The 23366-nt window shown below is 34.0% G+C and overlaps 1 protein-coding gene across 2 annotated transcripts in view; it reads right to left on the minus strand.

The window, feature by feature from the left end:
- Positions 1 to 583: 583 nt before the first annotated feature.
- LOC145684648 (uncharacterized) overlaps positions 584 to 23366 on the minus strand; it is a 123946-nt gene continuing 101163 nt past the window's right edge. The window contains exon 3 of one of the 2 annotated variants that reach the window (XM_081757043.1): positions 584 to 814. In XM_081757043.1, coding sequence (XP_081613169.1) covers positions 807 to 814 — 8 coding nt within the window. In that variant the 3' untranslated portion in view covers positions 584 to 806. The remainder of the gene's footprint in view (positions 815 to 23366) is intronic. The other variant, XM_081757042.1, reaches the window with a different exon arrangement.

Below are 23366 nucleotides of genomic sequence, written 5' to 3' on the forward strand. Positions count from 1 at the left end.
GCTGTCTTTTGTCATTGACATTTTTTTTTTTTTCATTTTATTCACGGCGAAACTGTTACACGTTTACGTTTTTTCAAAATAAAATATATTACTGGGTGGGTTTAATGAGTAATTAGCTTTGAATCAAATTAAATACAGAAAAGAGAGCTTTTGAAGAAAGGGGATATTACAACTGGATTTTCAATAATTACCTAGGAATATACTTTTCATGGAAATATCCCTGTTGTCTCGTTAAGTTATTTGATACATGTTTTTTGTCAAATCTAACTCAAAATTAAAATAAGTTTTATTTGCACTCACAGTACAGGAAAAATATATTTGACGAACAATATCACTGGCACATACGTATTTCATACCAAGGTTGTTCGGGCGCTAATAACGCCAGAGGCGAACATACTTTACGAGATGGAATCATATCATCTTCCATCACCTCAATGTAAAAGAACCGGTCGCTCATAGGACAGATAACAGTTCCTGTCGCTTCTGAGACTAATTCTTTTATATTCAGATATGCTAAATATATTTGTAAAAAGTATTAAATGTTCAGAAATTTCTCTGGTGAAATTCAAAACTCCTCTACAATAAATATACTTAAAAAGGAAAAAGAAATCGTACTCACCACCATGTATAGTAAATGAAAAAACTAACAGATATTTTTCAGTGAAACTCAAGTTCCTCTTCAAAAGTTATGATAGTATCTTCAAAACTGCGAAATTTCGAAACAGATTATCCGAAGAACAGTGGATTAATCTCTTGTCGTACTTTATACCTCCTATAATACCCATAAACCTTTAGCCCGGAATGAGTCACTTACCTGGAAAATAAAATAATCAAACCTTACACTATACTACTCATAAAATTAATAAGCAGATATTCTAAACACTTTGTATACTACCTACTGATTAAAGTAAACATAAAATTGCGCCAAATCACTAAAGTGTGACAAATTTTCCCTATCTTTTCATTTTTCCACTACGACGAGACGAGATTTGGTGCTGTTTCGTCTCGAAAAGCATGTGCGTTTCTATTGGAAGAGCTATATCTCTTTTCATCCCGTGGGTAACACTAGATCGGATAGGTAAAAGTATACTGGTGACCTGTTAGCTACCCGGTAGTAAAATTGATTGGAATTGGACTAGATCGTTTGATTGTTGTTTAATTCCGTTTGATCGCCAACAATTAGCGTTTGATCGCCACATGTAGTGACGTAATACGCATAATTTCGTGATGGGGCTAACAAGTTATGTTAACCTCTCCTTCCATGGAAGTAAAATTGATCGAAACTTGACCGCATCGTCTGATCGTCGTCGATCGCCAAAAATCAGCATTTGATCGCCATGCGTAATGATGTAATACGCATAATTTGTAGAAATTTAACAAGTTAACATGTTCGGCCCAATGGAAGCAAAATTGATTGAAATTGGGACAGATCGTTTGATTGGGATTGATCGCCACCAACAACCGTTTTATCACCACTCTAATCGAGCGACATAATACGCAGATTTTATAGAGGGAAATAACTTCTTCGTCTCCATGAAAGCAAAACTGGCCGGAATTGAGCCAGATTGTTTGATTGGTCTCGATCACCAACAATCTGCGTTTGATCGCCATACGTAGTGACATAATACACAATAATTTGTAGAGAGTTAATATATTAGTTCTCCTTGAAAGCATAATTGATCGAATATTGAAGCAGACCGTTTGATTACGTTCGATCGTCAACAATCATCGTTTGATTATCAAGCAAACCGACGCAATAACCATTTTTCTCTAGGGAGGTTAACAAGTTAACCCCTAAGCCCCTAACCCCTATGAAATCAAAATTGCTTGGTTGTGACAAATCATTTAATCGCCATTTGATCACCAACAATCATTTGATACCCACTCGTAGCAACGTAATATGAATTATTTCCAGGAGATTGTTGATTTTGAGTTTAACGCCCTTTCAGCAGGGAGGGCATTTGAGACGGGCCTACTGATTAATGTGGAATCCGAATTACATGAGCTCCCGCTGGGAAACGAACCTGGGTCTTTTTTTCTAGGAGAGTTAACAAGATAACCTGTTAGACCCACGGAAGCAAAATTGATCGGAGTTGATCCAGATTGTTTGATCGTCATTTAATCGTTGTTGATCGCCAACAATCAACGTTTGATCGCAACGTGTAGTGACACAATACACAAAATTTTGCTTTCGGGGCTGACAACTTAACCTGTTAGCCTTCCATGGAAGGGAGATTGATTGGAATTGGGCCACATTTTTGATAGTGTTTATTTACCACGAGTAGTGACGTAATGCCCTTTCTGTCCGTGTCTCTCTCCGTTCGGGATACAAAAAAAAAAAAAGAAAGAAAGAAAAAAACTCCACTCGATGTATCAACATCAATTTCGGCCATAATTTTGTAGAGGGCTAACAGATAACCTGTTCTACCCAATAGAAGTGATATTGATCGAAATTGGGCTTTAGGGTTTGATCGTCGTTTGATCGCTAAAGATGACCAACACTCATCGACTGATCGCCACATACACTGACGTAATACTCATATTTTGTAGGAGAAGTTAACAAGTTCGCCCGTATGAAAGCAAAATTGATCGGAATTAGGCCGGATTGTTGATGGTTGTTGACGATCAAAGGCGATCAAATAACAATCAAATGATCTGGTCCAATTCAGATCAATTTCGATTATATGGAAATTAACTTACTAACTCTCTACAAAATTATGTTTGTTACATCACTATACGTGGTGATCAAATGTCGATTGTTAACGATCAAACACGATTAAACAATGATCAAATATTCTGGCTCAATTCCAATCAATTACGCTAACACGGAGGGCAGATAGTTTAACTTGTTAACTCTACAAATCATGCATACTACGTCACTAAACGTATCGACCAAATGCTGATTGTTGGCGATCAAACGTGATCAAACGATCTCGCTCAATTCCGATGAATTACGCTTACGTAAGGTTAATAGGTTAACTTGTTAACACACTACAAATTATGTGTATTACGTAACGACTCGTGGCGATCCAACCCTGATTGTTGGTGATCAAACGTGACCGACTACAATCAAACGATCTGGCTCAATTCCAATCAATTTAATTCCATAAGGTCGAGCAAGTTGATTCCTTAACTTTCTACAAATTTTGCATTTTAAGTCACTACGCGTGGGGATCAAACGTTGATCGTTGTCAGTCAAACGATCTGGCCTAATTTCGATCAATTTTGCTTCCATGGGAGAAAGCAGGTCTCGCCCCGCCCAAAAAATTATGTGTATTAGCATTAGGTCACTACGATTAGCGATCAAACGATGGTTGTTGACGATCGTTCGTGATCAATTAACAATATCAAAAAAAAAAAAAATTGGCCCAGTTTCGATCAATTTTGATTCCATGAGGGCTGACAGATTAACTTGTTAACCCCCTATAAAATTATGCTTATTACGTCACTATATGTGGTGATCAAATAACAATTGTTGGAGATCGAATGAGATCTAAACGACGATCAAATAATCTGACAATTCCGATCAATTACGCCTTTATGAGGGACTAATAGGTTACCTCTCTACAAATTTTCCGTATTACTTCACTACGTGTGGTGATCAAACTAGAACTGTTTATATTTAACGCCTTGTTAAGAGAAAGGACAGTTTTTATAAGGTAACCATTGTTGCTCAAACCAGCATAAATTCAATGGATGTTAGTTAAACTAGCATATAGTGTTACGATATTACATCATAAATTTTCCAGTCATAGTATCTTCCTTATTATTATTATTTTTTCTTTTTAATGGAGTACAACTAGCTCATTTAAAAAGAAAGCTAATTTTAAAAGACCAAAACCTGTAAAAATATGCATAATTATTCACCTTGTCTCAACGCACAACAAATTAGTTACTCGCATTCATTCTTCTAGTCCGAAAAAGTACATAAGCTAATTTTAAAAAGTGTAAATATTATTATTATAGAAATAAACAACTGTTCTTTGATCCATACACACGACAGGCGCCTAATTTTTTTCCTTGACAAGTGAACAATTTTGTTGAGCGAACGATTTTGACACACGCACTGCATCCAATTGCTTCAAAGCACGCACTATTTTTTTTTTTTTATATAGTCATTTGTTACACTTATACACTAACCAACCATAACCCCGTCTTTACTCCGAATTTTATACATCACAAAAAGACGAGAATGGTTAAGTATCCACTATATTCTCGGTCAATTCGGACATTTCCTCCCCAACGCTCAGGAAACAAAATATGTCGCTATCCTTTAACGTCACGCTATTTCTTTCGTGTGCTTCAATTTTTTTTCTCTCTCTCTAGTTTTGTACTTGAAAAAGAGAAAAAGAAAAGTAATGTACTAAACATAGATCTACATACAAATGTGAGTAATATTTCAGATTCTTTTTCTCTCTCTTCTCCCTTTATTTTTCAGCCTTGCTTCCCCAACATTGTTATGAAATGTTTGTTCCAATCAACTGCAAATAATAAAGGGACAACTCGTCTTCAAAGTTATATATATATATATATATATATATATATATATATATATATATATCATTTCACATCTTTATATTGTGAAGGGAAAGTGCGACTGTTTTCCTAAGGTCATTATTTTTTTCTTATGGAACCATTTTTTTTAAAGAAAGACCGACATTTTTCTTTCGCAAACGTACAATTTATATACGGAAATAAAGTACATTTGTGTATTCTAAACGAAAAATTTCCATATACGAGGAGGAGTCAAAAACTTCTCGGAATGTTCTTGTGGTTTTGGCATTTGTGATGTTGTCACAATAATGGGTCTAGTGGTTAGAGCGTTGGATCACGTCCGCCGGTGCTTCCCAATTCTCGGGTCCATCCAGCGTCGTGAGGCAAACTGGGGAGTCAGGTAAAAACAAGATCTGACGGCCACTAGGACCACTTGGTCGCCACTAGGCTGGATGTAGTTCAGCAGGGCGCTAGCAGATGGCACTGGAGCATGCTTAGGCCCAATAAAAAGGGCTGTTACGCCAAGTGGATTGTTTCGTTTGGTTTGGTTTGATACTGTCACAATGAATCTGGTACAGTAGTACTGTCCTAACATACCGAATTATCAATTTGACAAATGTGAACAGGTTATAACAAACAGTGTACGAGTAATGTAGCTGAACAAAAAGTGTGTGGTGATCAGTTGAGCAATTTTACAGAACGAGCAACGCGCAAACATCAAGTTCATGTGCAAATTAGAGAAAATCTGCTTGAGACTTTGGTAACCTTAAAAACGGTTTAAAAGCATCAGATGTCCAAAACTAAAAATCGGTCTCAAAGATATCCGTTTCGACATCGTAGGAGATATTAAAACCAATGTGATGGCTGAACTTCAGAAGATACCAGAATAGAACTTTCGTTGGTGTTTCCAACAATCGCAGAAGCGATGGAGCAAGTGTGTGTGAATCCGACGGCGCCTACTTTCAAGGAGATCAAGTAATTGTGTGCTTATATTATGGTAATGAAGAGCTAAAACGAAATTCCGGGAACTTTTTGACTGCCCCTCGTAATGTTGATATCTTCTTCTAGCAGTAGTCTTATATGCTACTAAGAAAATCTGGTATGGAATAGTGAGTCCTCCCTCCCCAATTTTTAAGTAAATTAAATATTGGAAACATGAATTCTTTTCTCTTCTTCGGTTTAGATTTCCAAACTTCGTATGGTATGCACACTATGGGGAGTATTTATATTATAGAACGACTGCCCTATCTGCTGGTTTAGTGGCTAGCCCGCGCTGTTTTAGTACCCAAAGTCCCGGTAGGAAAATCTTTTTTAAAAAAAATGCTATTACGGTGGTGGTTAGGATTCATTTTAACCTCTAGGTTCATGTTTCATTTAGCCTCTGTGCTGAAAAGATATGTTAAAACTTCAATCAACCGACAGACCAACCAACATGTTTCAGAATCCTGCGGTATTCACGCAACAATTTTTATAGAAGGAGTTTGGCTACCGGCATATATAATAATTTGAAGTACTCACCATACCTCTATTAAAAATGTTGCAGAAGTACCGCATGATTCTGAAACATGGATATTTAGTTAGGGCACATACTAGTTGTTAAGCGAAGTTTTGATCCGATCTCCGTAGGTCCCATAATATTGGAGCTATGGACCTTCAAAGCTCTTTTTTTTTTTTTCATGTTTTCGGCAGCCTATAACTCCGAATTGAGGGATTTCTGCACCCAGGTTGGCCTATACTTTTTGTCTTATCTTGGTGTCAGGAATCACCTCCCAAACGTTGTCGATGTTGTTTTGAGACACCCTGTATAACTGAACAAGCTATAATTGAAATTGTATACTAAAGCAAAACTTATTTTGTTTCTATTTCTTGGGTTATTGTACTGTATTTCCTCTTTGTGTGTCAGCTTGAATTTATGCAAACCCGTAACACATATGACAAAATGTGTAATTTTCAGGCAATGCTAAAGCAATTAAGTAAACAATGATTGGACATCTATGATATGTTGAGTTACATAGCTTACACTTACTGTAAGCCAGTACAATGCAAATGTGAAAACTCACTCAAAACTGAACTGAACACAAGACTCTCAAGTATTGGATGGTGTAAAGACACTCTCTTAATTGTAGAATCTACTACAGGCAAACAAAATGAAATGAAATCTGAGTTTTACGTCCCACGGTTATGCCGGTTAGGCTAAAGGAGACGGTGATGATGAGTAATGAATGAAATGGTGGAATGAAGAAAGTGGGAGGAAACGGGAGAACCCCAAGAAAACCCACGCACACGGTGTTTGTCCATCACAAAGTTCACTTGGCGGGGGCTGGGATCGAATCCGAAACCGCAAGCACCAGATATGAACGCTCTACTACTGAGCCACCGCGGCCCTACATGCAAACAAAGGTAATGTTTGATAAGTAAATCATTAAAGGCCAGGAAAGTGAAAATTTACTTTAATCTTCCTCCCCAAAAGCTGACTTTTATTGGAAAAATCTCCATTTCTCCAAAGAAAAAACTACTTTCTTACATTTGTAAGTAATATGTAAATAAAAATTAAGTTTATTTTTTTCTTATTTCGGATATATAAACATCCTTCCCGTCCCATGATTATGCCAGCTAGGAGACGGTGATGAGAAATTAATGAAATGGTGGAATGAAGAAAGTAGGAAGAAACGGGAGAACCTCGAGAAAACCCACGTACACGGTGCTTGTCCAGCACAAAGCTCACTTGGTGCGAGCTGGAATCGAACCAAGAATCCCATATATCAGAGGTGAACGCTCTACTACTAAGCCACCGCGGCCCCTAATATGTAAATATTTTGAATAGGTAATTACTTGATGTATTCGATTTGAAAACAACATTCTAACAATTTCCAACGCTGTATTACTTATTGCATTAATTATAATGCTTGCGGATAGCGTGTATATTGTCTACTGTCACCAAAATTTAACTTATCTTGATCAGTATTGTGATCGACAATCCGTCAATCCTATTGCTTCACAACGCTGTTACACCCATATTAGTAGCTGTAACTTCACGAAACGCCACCCATACCACTTGTTAACTCAGTATGGTTTCTGGTTATTTACAAAAGTTAAAAATATGAAGAATGCCAATTTGGTATATATTTATCATAATATGATAACAAAAATCAAGAGAATTCTGGGAGTAAAAAGAAGTACAGGCTACAAACCTCCTTCCAGAAATTCAAACACTATCTAAACCATAGATACACAAGATAACTAATTTGAAAACTATATAAGATAAAGTTTTGGTTTGTTGCGTGTTTCACGACCCTTTCCTTTTCGTACCGAAACGGTATATGCGATATTAATCTACAGCTTAATATGAGATCAGAGCCACTTGAGCTCCCGCCGGGAATCAAACCAGATTCTTCCGCACTTTAGACGCGAATACTAACCTCCTTTATTTTCGTAAGCGCATTCTGAGAATTGTAATACCACGAATTTTCAATATCATCTACGTACGCTCTGCAACCATATGATAAATGATTTTAATGTTAACATAACGACAATTATAAACAAAATACAATGAAATTTCTGTATTCTATAATCCTACGAACATACTATTCTATTTATTATTACTATTATTATTATTATTATTAACTTATAGTACTTGATAAACAGTTTATTGTTACAAAAGATACTTATTTGCCCGCTTTTCTTGGAAACTTTAGCAATAAAAAGCGGAAGTTTATATGTCTTTATTACATATACGCAAAAGAAAAAAAGTAATCCTAAGCATTCTACGAAATAATTCTGGGTTAGTTGGTACGTCGCAATAAACCAACGGAAATGCACAGTTTCAGGTGCTAGCGTAACATAATATAGTCTCAGTTTGGAAATAAGGTCTCTTATTACTATCATTACTATAGTTAAAAAGGTAAAATTCTGTGAGTCACACTCTCTTTACAACGGGGGTGGAGCTGAAGAGAAACTGTTTAAATGTTTCAACCATATGCTTCTAAATCAGGAGGTGTCTTTCGTTACAAGGAATTCACATAATAATGAATTAGAACTAACCTCAACAAAATATTTACACATATAATAAAGTTATCCATGTACCGTAGTTACTCAATATAGGACGACCCCCTGTTTTGAAAAGACTTCTTCAGAATTTTCTTATTTTTAATAAATTCTTAGTAATCCAAATTACAAATTGTAGATCCACACACGCCAAAAGTGATTACCTGCCGTAAACTTTTGTCAATTATTGGTTTATTATGATAATGAACCAATCGGTAAAGTTCGATACCGTAAATAAAAACAAATATGGTGGTTTACTGAGCATGCATTTTTACAGTAATATTGGTGGAAAATGTAACTTAAATTTACGGAAACAACTATGGGGTATATTTTAATGTTTGGTATAAGCTATTTCACGAGGTAAAAACGTTGACTTCAACTACCAAAGCTTAATCTATGAATGTAAGAGGACCCTGTATTTTTGGAATGACGAATTTTAATTTTAAAAAGATATTATATAGTCTTACAATTGTGTGAATATACGGTATTTGAAATTCTATTGGTGTCCTGAATATATTATGCTGTTATTTATACAGTTGCTGCAATTTTATAGTTTCATATTAACACTTTTCACTTAAAATAAACGCATGTTTTCCAGAGTTTTTTGTTGTTTGACCAAAATGAAAGAAAAAGGAGTTGGGACGTTTCACTAAGATGCCAGTACGAGACGTTCGAATTTCGTGCGAAACTTCGAGCTCAGACTAATTCCATATGAAAAGTGCCGAAGGAAGAACACAAAATGTTGCGCTCCGTGGCAAGTGGAGGAATTTGCTAGGAAAATATAGTTAATACAACTAAACTTTTACAATAATTATTCATTGTAAATCCAAGATATATTACAGATCAACATCCTTTGTAAAAATTTTCATAAAATGTGTATCCGTTAATATTTTATCATGTTTCATATAACGAGTTGGTATCTCAACTTGTGACAGTAATAAAAGACAAAAATGCTAGTAGCAGAAGGTCTGTACCCTTCGAAAAGAGAACACTTCACCATTTTCGTAAAAATGATCCCAGACCAATTTTGAAGCCCCAAAATGGTGTTTGGGTAAAAGAGAATGTCTAGTAACCCTAACCATATTGACTCGAGTATAAGCCGCACATTTGTTTTATCTAAATTTTAATTATGAATAATTAGGATGTGTCCTGTGTTCGCGACCTTACAAAAATTAACATTTCTTCATACTGTGTGATCTTAAAAATGTACTGATTTTGCATATTGAAATAACGATAATAGAAAAAGGCATTATAATATCTGGCAGCGTTATAGATAACCTTAATTATCCAATAACACAGTTGTAGAATCTAACTTTCGGTAGTTAACAATAAGCTACCTTTATCACACAATTGTAACCTTAATTTTTCGATAATAATTCTGTATTTTATAGGTACCAAATTAGCAAATAGTGCCATGTGCTTTAGCTTCTCCATCTACAACGGCTTGTTTTTGGGCCAATACTATTATTAGACTTACTGACGGATAATACTCTTGGTAAGATTTACCATACTTACACATAGTTTGGAGGTGTAAAATTCTAGAATTCAGCTTTGGAGGATTTTTTTAAACTTATTAGAAGGACTTATTTTAGTGTTCACTGTAAAGTAGATAATGCCGGGAAGGACGAGTTCTGATTTCCAATATTTGTTCTTCCTCGTTTCGGCCTGATTGCTGGACATTGAACTGAAAGATATGTAGATTTTAGTGCAGTAAAAGTTTACTATGTTTTGTTGCGAGGAATTCCGAAAAGGTTAGGTTTCGAGAGAAGAGCAACACAGGAGAGGGTGAGCAAGACATCGAACCTCATGCTTACTGATGAACCATAATTGTTAATATGTACACCCATGTCCAAAATAATTGTCGCATATCTATAACTGTCTTCTTGTAAGAATATAATTTGATAATGAATTTGCAGAATACTTTTAATACTGATACAATGCGTATAATCGGGAAATGTATATTTGTGGTGAATTTCATAGGAAAAGAATTATAAATACGAAAATTAGAATGAGTAAAACAAAATGTGGCTAAATGGACAAGAAAGTTTTATTTTCGTTTTATCGTTCTTATTTACTGCTCTTTTGATATGAAATTTGTCACATACATGTCTTTGCCAATTATACACATACTAACATTATAAGAAAAACCGGACGAATTTGTTATCAAATTATATTCCTAGAACATATTTATAGACGCGACAATAATTTTGGACATGAGTGTACATATTTCATTTCGTTTTCTAAGCACCAAAACGTAAAGTCCGTAATTTTTTCTCACGAAATAGCAAGAAGACGAAAATGTCTACTGTTTTCCGGGTAGGATGCCACTATTTAGAGACATTTATTTTGTTTATATTTTCATGTAGAATAGTCTAGTTTTAACACCCCAAAATGTTCATTTTTCGGTAATCAGTTTTTGCAGTTCTAGTAACAAAAAGATTTGGATTGACAACAGAAAGAAAGGAAAAATTATTCGGAGAATGCAAGAAGTTATCATTTCAATTTCCTCGTTCATTTAAACAAAGATTTCATTATTATACAAGCTTCATGTTATTTTTACATACACAGAATGCCAAGAATTAAAAACCAGAAACCACACTATAAATAAAAAATAAATATTTAAATTAAATATCGAATTGTCACTTGATGTATCTGGGCTTCTGAACTTATTATTCTCAAACTCATTTGGCATTTCACACTGGTGCTGATCAGAAAATCATATTGACGAAAGCTGAAATGAAAGGTCAAAATGCTAGACAGTGCAGTGTATGCACCTTGCTGTTCTGTGTAGGCAGCAGTACACAGAAACAAGCAGAAATGCATCATCACAAGAACAGAATTACTTGTATCTTTCTGGTGACACTCTATTTGTAGTTCGATACAGAATTACCGCTAAGATTTGTAAAGCATACGGAACCTTGGAATACTAGAGTGATATAGGAAAGGAAATGAAATATTTGGGTTTAATTTCGCACAATTCTTCTCGATTAGATTTTGTGTCTAGCCTCCCTTTCAACAGCGAGACAACATAAGATGGACGTAGAGCTTAAAGTGGAATCCTAACCACATGAAATCCCGCCGGAGACTAAACCCGGATTTCCCACGCCAAAGGCGCGCACGCTAATCGGTCAGCCGAAAGGGAGCACGAAAGTCTAAAGGAGACAATGGTAATGAATGACGATGAAAAAATTGGGAGAAAATAGGAGAACCTCCAGAAAACCCACGCACATGGTGTTTATCCATCACGAAGCCCACTTGGTATGAGATGGAATCGAACCAGGAACAGCATGCACTAAAGATGAGCGCTGTGTCACTGAGCCACCTTGGGTCTAGGATACTAGTAGTTTTCGCGCATTATAATTATTAGCAAAGTGTCTTTATGAAATTAACTTTTCTCTGTGCAATCAATTAGATCTACAAATGTGAGATTGATGCACGTGGTCTGAGATTCGAAAGATTTGATATTACGACGCCATTGTAAGGTAATTGGGGAAGTGCTGACTATATTACAAAAACATCAACAGCCTGGAAGAAAATCGTTTACTTCTCTTGTGCTGATGCCTAAGACAATGTATCGAATACATTGCGTAGAATAACTATCAAGATCTGCAGATCAACCGAATAATAGAAACTACTATTTTTGAATGACCCATTTTAAAGAAAATTTCTGATGGTAAGTAAATTTCATTTTAATAATTTCCAGTGTTTTCAGACAATAGAATACAGATTTTATCTATATAGAAAGTAACAGAAATGAGGAAAATATTATTAATAAGCCTCAATATTCTCCGTGCAAGTGTATCCAATACCTTCTAGTGATGAGTGGCGGAAATTTAGGGATGTATTAATTGGATTGATAAAGTAACATTCTCTCAACGGAAATGTCTGACAAAAGTGTCAATTTTAAGCTAATCTCAATTCTATGTAAAGAAAGTAAGTTACACAATACCACTGTGTATGGTAAATGTTAAAAGAAAAGGGGAGGGTCTGATATATGAGTTGGATTGTCCGTCATTCAAAGCAATCATAATTTTCTGTTTTCCCAAATTTAGGGACATTTTGTTCTTGTCCACATGATGGAAGTCACTTAACGACAATGTCGCAATATGGAAATTCTTGAAAGAACAATAAAAGGTGTGAAACTAATACGTACTTCAAGAAATCCATATTGACGCCATATATTACATTGTAAACCGAGGTTATCAGCGACCATGGAAGATGAATTACTATTATTACAATATGCTGGTCTTGTAAAGTATCTGTAATAACGTCACCGGAAATGAAGCACACTCTTCTTTTACAGCGTTCTGCTTCAAGTTGGGTGATAATGCTATGTATTTTAGTTTTACTGACCTTTAAAAGCTTGCTACTACTCTGTTAGGACCTTCCGTACTAACTACACGACGTAAAAATAATTGTTAAAATTTCAATTACTCCAGCTGCATGCATCATGACCTTCTAGTTCATTGTTCTTCAACTCGTGGGTTTGTTTGTTTACATCTGCTCCGCCTATCATCTCACTGTGTTGGCCAACCATGCAACTGTCAATGGCATTACCCAAACGTTTAATATTGACACAAAATTTTGTTTCTACGTAGGAGGAGAAGGTAACAAGTTATGCATTTCAGTGGACATTTATTTTAGAGTTACGTAATGCATTGTTTTCGCTTAACAAAGAAATAGCGAAATCATCTTATTAAGTTCAAAGAGTTTCCGTAACAAGTTCTTGTATTTTCCAATGAGAATTAGTATTCTTCTTCTTCTTCTTTGATGTATATGTGTAACAAATAATGTCATTCTTTAACTCATAATTTCAACGAATTTGTGTATTTCATAACTTGTAAACTAGCACACGTAATTAGCTAATAATAATATTAGCTCAAAGTTAGTTCGTTTTCTTTCCAGGAGTGAGGAGTACAGACAGAGAACTTTGTTTCGAAGGTAAAAATTCAGTAGGATAATTGAACTATAATTTAATTACTCATATATGAATGAATATTAAGGTCGTACCTAGGGATACGAAAATATGATTAATCAGAACTGCTCTCTAGAAAATTTCCCCCAATAGGTCCTCAAACAAATTTTCTCATTTGTTTTTGACAAGAGTTTTAAGAATATTATGTTATAGTTCTTATTTAAAAAAAAAAAAAATGGATCGGGAAATAACAGACAACAGTTCAGTTACAACTTCCAGTGTATAAAGTTACATAAAATTATAAACATATCACAATAATATAAATACGTACATTAAATGACAAACAAAAGAACATACAATTTAGAAATTCAACTCATATAATTAAAAGAACAAAATAGAAAAAGAACACCTGCCTTAAGGTATGAATAGAATTGCGGTGATTTCAACTTTCACCTATTCAAGATTCGCCTAATAACCTCAGGCAATGGAATTTACAGATGTTAACTCAAGAGAAAGTGTAGGCGAATCTTGAATTCAAGATTCGTCTTTCAAGATTTGCCTAATTCGAAATTATGTTGGTAGTACTGACAAGAAATGACACAAAAATTTATGGTTTCTAAATTTATATATATATATATATATATATATATATATATATATATATATATATATATATATATATATATATATATATATATATATATTTAAAAAGTACATATTAAAACAGTATAAGCATAATTATAGTATATGACTAGGTATTATATACTTGACATCGAGATATGAAAATGTTACATGAAATTACAAAATGTATTACGGAAAACATAAAATAAAGTAACATAATATCTACGAGAGTTTGCACAAATCATAAAATAATATTAAACAAAGCACCAAGAATCAATATAAGCATGATTATGGTATATAAATAGATAGCATGTGGTTGACATCGGGAATCGACATTAAAAATGTTAATGTTAATAAAGTGCAAACTATTTAATCCAGTATGTAGGGGTTTGAACTAGAGATGAGCAAAACCGGTTTTTATAAAAACCAGAAACCGGTTTCTAGAAAAACCGAAACCTAAAAACCCACTATTCGGTTTTCTCCAAAACCGGTTTCGCTTTTCTCCATACCGGTTTATGTTTTCTTCATAACCGGTTCGGTTTTCACCAAAACTGGTTTCGGTGAAAGCTTTTGGAAAACGAAACTATTTCTGTGGAAACGGAATCGGTTTCCGGAGAACAACAAAACACTATTCTGGTCAGAAATGGAACAAATTTTGTTAAAAAAAAAAACCGGGATAGGTTTTGAAGAAAACCGAAACTGGATCCGGTGAAAACCGAACTGGTTTTATCCGGTTTTGGAGAAAACCCATAACCGGTTTCGGTTAAAATCGAATCGGTTTTGAAAACCGAAACCGGTTTAGGTGAAAAGTTGAACAGGTTTTTGGAGAAAACCAAAAAAAAACTGTTTTTGTGCCCACCACTAGTTTGAACCTGGAAAAAATTGTAAGTTAATAAAATACAGGACAGCTTCTTTATATCAAGTATAGGTATATCCTAAGAGTGCCCAGATATCCGGCTTAAGCTTCATCTAATATGACTGCCATACCTAATTTGGCAGCTGCTGTCTATGGAACAATCATGTTTGTCTTGATTTCTTATCTCAGGTTCAATTATACGATCTTGAAACGTATAACAAGATATTTTGTAAATTAAATTTCTTTTCGTTTGATATATAATACATCTCTGTAGGTTAGGTAGATATAAAGTTATAAATGATAGAGTAGGCTTGTGCCACGTAATCTTGTATCTGTTTCTTTCAAGCGTATTTTTCTGACTTTTTAACCCGGAAAAACACAAGCAAAACCACACATAGTGGGGTGCTGGGACACCCCAGACATGAGATCCTAACGTCTATATTGTTTCATATGGAAAGTACGTATAGATGGAACACTTATTCGGAAAGTATTGTAAAAGATGCTTTTTCAGTTTTACGTCTGCTGTACGTTAAGTCCTTAAACTACAGGAATTACGCATGTAACCTACCTTTTTAAGTACTCCACCTACATTTTTTCTCAGTGTAGATAACAAATTCAATTTATCATGTAAAACAAATGCAATACTTTAAGATCCGGGATGATTCTTCTTGGCGACAATTTCAAAGTGACTAATGACTATCTTACAGTTTCTATAGTTTTTTTTTTTTTTTTTTTTTTTTAAGAAAGAACGCTTAAATTTCCAACGTAACCATAACAAAAATAAATTTTGAATGATTTTTAAACTAACACATAATTAGTACTTCTATTGCAGTCACTAGAACAATACTCCAAATGACTACTTATATTAGCGTAATTTTAAAGAATTAGGCAAATATTCTCACAATTAAAGTCGTTTGACATTAATTTCAAAATACCAAGATTTCTAGAAGTTTTGAGACAATATTATCTATATGCTTATTAAAGAGAAGTTTATTGTCAAAGACATCACTCAAATTTCTAATAAGGGGCCGCGGTGGCTCAGTGGTAGAGCGTTCACCTCAGCCCCCGCCAAGTCAACTTTGTGGTGGACAAACACCGTGTGCGTGGGTTTTCTCGGGGTTCTCCTGTTTCCTCCCACTTTGTTCATTCCACCATTTCATTCATTACTCATCATCACCATCTCCTTTAGCCTAACCGGCATAACCGTGGGACGTAAAACTCAAAGATTTCATTTCATTTTTCAAATCTCTAATAAAATTTACCACTTTCAACTGATGTTTTTTTTTTTAACAACATAAATATACTGGTTTAGTTTTGTTTTTAAAAATTATACTAAATGTTTTATTACAATTTAATGCTATCACATTTATTTTGGGCCAATAGAAAATTTTATTATTTTGAATTACAAAGCAGTCATAAAATCTCTAGCAGATTTATACATTTTTAAATCATCAGCATATATTAAAAATTTACAATTCAAGTTGTCGCTTATATCGTCGATAAACATAAGAAATAAACGTGATCCCAAATTGGAGTCATGAAGAGCATCGGAATAAATATTGTAGAAATCAAAAACATAACTCCCGTAATTCGCAACAAATTTGCTGTATGACAAATGGGATACCAACTACATAATAAATTAAATGAAAATTCATACAAATGTTTTTTTTTTTTTAATCAAAATATCATGAGATAATTTGTCAAAAGCCATGAAGAAATGGAAATATACTACATGAACTTGCCCATTATTTTTAACGACAGGGAAAACATCGGCCATTAAACAGACCAGTTTGATCGCACTTGATCTATTCGTCATAAAATCATGTTGAATACTAGAATAAACATAATTGTACAAAAATCTCTAAACCATGTTGACGAATACTTTAGGAACAATATTCGAAAGAGAAATTGATAGATACTAAGCTGTTTTTACTATCTGATTTGGTTGGAAACAGGGACAAGGGCAACAGTCTTCCAATTATCTGAATAAACAGAGGTAAGGAAAGTCCAATTAAACCAAGATGCAAGTACCAGATCAATGATTTAACTAACTCCTTTCAATGTAAGTTCAGACTACAACAAGATCTGGTATTAAAATCTTTTGTGACCTCTATTACTTGATCGACAGTAATAACTGGGTAAAAGCATCTATTACCAACCATTATCTGTAAGTCGATATTGTGTAAAGAAGGATTTATTTTATTTTATTTTATTATTATTATTATTATTATTATTATTATTATTATTATTATTATTATTATTATTATTTGGTTAAATAGACTCAAATAATTCAGCCCAGCAGTGAGCAAACAGTTTTCGATTCGATAGATAATTACCATTAATCATAAGCCCGGAGGTTTGGTTAAAATAATCTTTATTCGTATTATTAAATTTTCATTTTTAGAGTATTCCTTAAGTTGTTCTTCGTATCATAGATAGCCCATCAGCGCCTAATTTATATTTAAATTGTTTACATAGATCCACGAGTGCACAATAGTAGAACCAGAAAGCTTTAAATCCCTTATGAGTCTTTCCTTTAGCTTTAATTATAGAAACCAACTTCATGCAGTGGCGTAGGAAAGAGGGGGCAGAGGGGCCGCCCCCCCAAAGAGGTCCGACAATGTACTTTGGTACTTTGATGTTCGTAATTTTTTTATATTTTTTTATGTTTATATATTTTTTTGTTTGTAATTTTTCTATGTGTACCTATAACAGCACTTGCCCCCCCCAAACACACACCCTGGCTACGCTACTGACTTCATGGAATATCGAGATGAATATTTCCCAGATTTAGGTTTACTTAAAAGGTATATTATTTTCCATACTTGATTTTATTGCATTGTCAACAATAGTTTATTCTTCTTAATTGCCCATAAAAAGAAATTTAAAGTAGGTTTGGGTCATATGTTCGGAACATTTATCACATTATAATCAATTTCACTAACGTCAACATGAAATTAGGAATATCAAACATATTTAGTCTTCAATTTGGTACATTTCACAGTAGTTCTTATATATCTTGAACAGAAGTATAAATCTAATAAACAAACAATGCTTTTTCATCACATTCGAAACTAATTCTGTTTTAACATTGCTACAACCAACATTCCATTTACGAAGAGTTTTTCCTCACATCCATATGAGCCTGGATTTGGATTTAAATTTACAATACTTTTCTTCGGAGAATTACTGTTGCTTATTTACCTTTTGTTTCTCAATTCAATTTTCATCAAAATTTTCTTTTCGATTAATCGTACCCGGTTCTTGACTTATATTTTCAAGTCTCGGATATATTTTTTTTTTTTCGTATTCTGTTCTTCTGTCATTTTTAAACACATTCTCAGATTGCAATTTAGTATTAGATATACTACTAGATATAGTCATATTGTTGTAAAACAAAAAGCGTTCAACTGGCAGTTCTTATCACACAAACTATCTCAGTTATGAGAGTTCTAATCTCTAATGGAACTTGAGTCATTTTATCCACAGAACTTTCTTTTATTTTTGACAAGAAACTCTGCTGAAAAATTTAACCTTTTCTTAATCTATTATTATCATGACGTACCTACCTGTTTATCACAATTTTCACATACAAAGTTACTTTCAGGTTCCACAGAAATACAAGGTGCATGGCCATGGGCACCCGAAGAGAAGGGCAGGGTGGGGTGGGGCCCAGCCCCCCCTCTGGCTCACGAAAACGTATTAAATTTCTTAAGATTTTCTTAATACAAATAAAAAATACTAAGCATAATATAGCAACCAGCGAAACGAGCCCCCCTTAGAAAATTTTCTTCGGGCGCCCATGTGCATGGCATTTTACTACATACTTCTTACATTTAACTACTTTTTGTCTTCCATAAACTGTGAACTACAATTTTCAGATGAGGGCGGCATACTAAAAACAAACTAAACGAACAATGATTACACATTTAAAGAAATACGAACCACACAAAAAATCTTAATCTCCATTGTCCTAAGGAGTAAGAGCCACAACAAACACGAAATAAATACAAAATCGCTTCCCACCACTGCCAGAGAATCTAAAATTTGATGACCTCACGACTCTTCCTAAGGATTGATATAAAGGTGGTTTGTAAATCAATGATGTACGAGTCTCTCTATTTAGCCAATAGATATTTACTTCAACTCATAGTATTCAAAATGGCCGGTTGATAAACCCATGTTACCAGCTCCTTCAACGAGGAGGAAGAAAACTGCTCAAGATGAGAAACAGGACAGTAAAGAAAGTGAAAAAATCATCAGAAATAAGAGCAGTCCGAGAAGTGATTTTGTATTTATTTTGTGTTTGCTATTGATCTTGCTCTTTAGATAATGGTAATAATATGTAATATATATAGTAATAGATAATAATAAGTAGTAGTAAAATGGCAGTTCTGCGCCACTGACCCTCTACCCACTTTCTCAGTCCCGCCTGAAGCAGACAACGAATTTCCCAGTGCCGCCTGACACACTATGCCGGGGGACATATGGGGGATACGAGAAATCGAGCACCGTACACCGTGAGCCCACGGTCTTTTACGACCTCCATTTTAGGGGTGAATTTATTCCCTTTTATCAGCACTTTTTAGAGGGTGTACTCGTTCCCTTTTATGACCTCTATTTTAGGGGCGTACTCGTTCCCTTTTATGAGCATATTTTTCAACCCCTATTTTAACATAGCAGAAATGACATAAGAATACGTAACATAGCAGGGTGAACTCGTTCCCTTTTATGAGCATATTTTCCACCCCTATTTCAACATAGCGCATCAGACACACACAGCAGAACAGACTCGTTCCCTTTTATGAGCATATTTTTCAACCCCTATTTCAACATAGGAGATAACACATAAGATTACGAACACATAAAAGAGAAGTTAACACATAACACTACGTAACACACAGCAGAACAGATAACACATAAGAGTACGTAACATAACAAGGGTGTACTCGTTCAACCCCTATTTTAACATAGCAGAGCTAATAAAAGAACATGGCTTATTTTCCAACCCCTATTTTAACATAGCAGAAATAATGAACATACAGCAGAACAAGATAATACATAAGACTCGTTCCAACCCCTATTTTAACATAACAGAAATGACACTGAGATTATGAACACACAGCATTTTAGGGGTGTACTCGTTCTCTTTTATGAGCATATTTTCCAACCCCTATTTTAACATAGCACATCAGACAGAGACTACGAAACATAGTGAAGATTAGATAACACATAAGAGTACATAACATAACAAGGGTGTATTCATTTTTCAACCCTTATTTTAACATAGCAGAAATTACACTGAGACTATTTACGACCTCCATTTTAGGGGTGTATTCGTTCCTTTTTATGATTACTTTTCCAACCCCTATTTTAAGACAATGAATACCTTGTAACATAGCGATTCGATACGCTCTTTGAACCGATTTGGATGAAACTCGGCATATGGGGGTTTTCGACCATGCTGAGTACGAATATCATACTTATTTTTACCTGGGTCCTATAGTTTATGTGGCATACGCCCTTTGTATGACACTTAAAACCCAACAACTTGAAAACGAAGCAACGTATTGAGGTGCTGTTTCCACATTTAGTAATGGGTCATCAGGTACTACAAGTTCCAAAATAATGACCATCGAGGTCAAAGGTCAAAACTCGAAAATGGATCCACATACTCAGATGCTGTTTCCACACTTAGTAATTGGTCATCAGGTACCACAAGTTCCAAAAATAATGACCATCGAGGACAAAGGTCAAAATACTTAAAACCTAATAACTCGAAAACGGATCCACTTATTGAGATGGTGTTTCCAAATCTAGTAATACGTCATCAACTATTTCATGTTCCAAAAGTATTGACTATCGAGGTCAATGGTCAAATATTTAACCCTTAATAACTTTAAACAAAGCCTGTGTGATCTATTCAATTTTGTACAAGTGAAGAAGGAATAAATTTGAGTGGCTTATTTACTTTTGTATTAATGAGAAAGAAATCCAATATTAACTAGCGCAGAATTTCTGTACCTTTTTAGGCTATTCAAATGGATTAACAAGAAAGCAAGCAAAGATATGCCATATTAACTAGCTGAGAATTATATGTCATCTTGTATTATTTAAACAAAACGAAGAAAGCGAACATGGACCATTTTACTCAAATTTGGATGGAGTATTTATATTTGTATAAACCAGAAAAAAATGAAGAAGGTTCAATATTTCTGTACAATTTTGTACTACCCAAACAAATTCAAAGAAGGGTCATTTTATACCTTTTTGTGCTATTCAAATAATAGAGGCAACAAATTTCAGTGGTCTATTTTATTTTTGTACCAATCAGAAGAAAAGCAAAGATATGCCATTCTCAGACTTTTATACCATTTTGTACTACTCCAATAAACGAAGGAATACCAACAAGAAAAAAAGAAGTGAAGATCAGGTGGATTATTTTCTTTTGTACCAACTGGAAAAGATAAAAAGAGCAACTTTAACTAGCTCATTATGTACTGTTTAAACAAACGAAAATTGCCCATTATGTAACTTTTGAACTACTGAAATGTTCTATTTTTGTATCAATCAGAAAAACCCGAAGAAGTTCATAATTTCGATGTTCTACTTTTTATACCAACGAGAAAAAAATGAACTAGCTGAATATACGAAAGAATAAATTTAAGTAATCTATTCAATTTTGTACCAATGCTGAAATGTCATTTTAACTGGTTCAGAATTTTACTACTCAAATAAACAATGGAATATTTAGTTTTGTACCACCGAGAAAAAACAAAGAATATTGTACCATTTTGGAATTTTCAAATAAACAAAGGACTTATAATTTGTGTCAAATCTAAAAAGGATCATTTTGTATTATTTCAACAAACAAAAGGAAAAAGCAAAAAAGGATCATTTTAACTAGTCTAATAAACGAAGGCATAAATATGAGTGAGACCAGAGAAAAACCGAAGAAGGCCCATTTTAACTAACTGAGAATTTCTGTACCTTTTTGTACTATTTAAACAAATAATGAGATAAATTTGAGTGACCTGTTTTTTTGTACTAACCAGAAAAAGCGAAGAAGGTACCTTTGTACTAGCCCAATGAACGAAAGAACAAATTTGGGTGTTCTACTTTTTTTATACCAAACAAAGAAGTACCATTTTGTACTACTCAAATAAACGAAAGAATAAGCGAAAAAAGACCTTTTTAACTAGCGCAGAATTTCTGTAACGCAAAAATTAATTTGGATGGAGTAACAAGAAAGAAAGCAAAGATATGTCATAGTAACTATTTAAATAAACGAGGGGATAAATTTAAGTGATCTATTCCATTTTGTACCAAGGAGAAATGCCATTTTTATCTAGCGTAGAATTTCTAAACAAAACGAAGGGCTAAATTTGAGAAAGCGGACATGAACCATTTTACTCAAATTTGGATGGAGTATTTAGCTTTGTATGAACTAGAAGAAAAAAGTAAAGAAGATCCGTTTTAACTAGTTCAATATTTCTGTATAATTTTGTACTACCCAAATAAACGAAATTTTATTTTTGACCAATCACAAGAAAATCAAAGAAGGGTCATTTTAACTAGCCAAGCAGAAAAAAAGGAAAGAACTAACACTTTGTACTAACCAGAAAAGGAGAAGAAGGATCAGCATTTATTGGGGTGTCCTATTTCCTTTTATACCAACGAGAACCATTTTTAACTGGCTCAGAATTTTATGCCTTTTTGTAAAATTTGTATCAAACCAGAAAAAAGCAAGGAAATACCATTTTAAATAGCTCAGCATGTTATAGCTTTTTGTGTTTTTGGTCTACCCAATTTTTGACCATGTTGTACTATTTAAACAAACAAAGGAATAAATTTGTGTGACCTATTCCCTTTTATAGCAAGCAGAAAAAGGAAAGAATACATTTGAGTGGCTTAAGCAAAGAAGGTCAATTTATACCTTTTTGTGCTTGACCTATTGAAGAATGAATAAATTTTGTTTGCAATTAAAAAAGCGGAGAAGGTCTACTTTCTGTACAAACCAGAGAAAAACAAATTTGTCTAACCTATTCACTTTTATAGCAAAGCCCCTTTTAGTTTTATACCAACCATGAAGGTCCATTATACCATTTTGTATTACTCTATTTCATTTTTGTAACAATTAAAAGAAAACAGCTCAGAATTTTATACCTTTGTGGTGTTACATTTTGTATATTTTTGTGTCATTAACTACATATTTGAACGTAAGATTTAACCAACCAGAATTGCGTCATAATTGTGTAGAACAGACTACATAGCAATTAGTGTTCTAAAGAAAACTGATGAATGACGACAAATCATAACAGCATACTTGTCCATTTTGAATCACAGCAGAAGAAGAGATTATATCAAAGTAAGATAAGTTTTCAAAGTTCCATGTTGCTGCAGATATTTAACAGTTGTATTGCTAGTATAGTGTGG

Source organism: Thermobia domestica, chromosome 5 (assembly GCF_964235325.1).
Source record: "Thermobia domestica chromosome 5, izTheDome1.hap1.1, whole genome shotgun sequence".
Lineage (NCBI taxonomy): Eukaryota > Metazoa > Arthropoda > Insecta > Zygentoma > Lepismatidae > Thermobia > Thermobia domestica.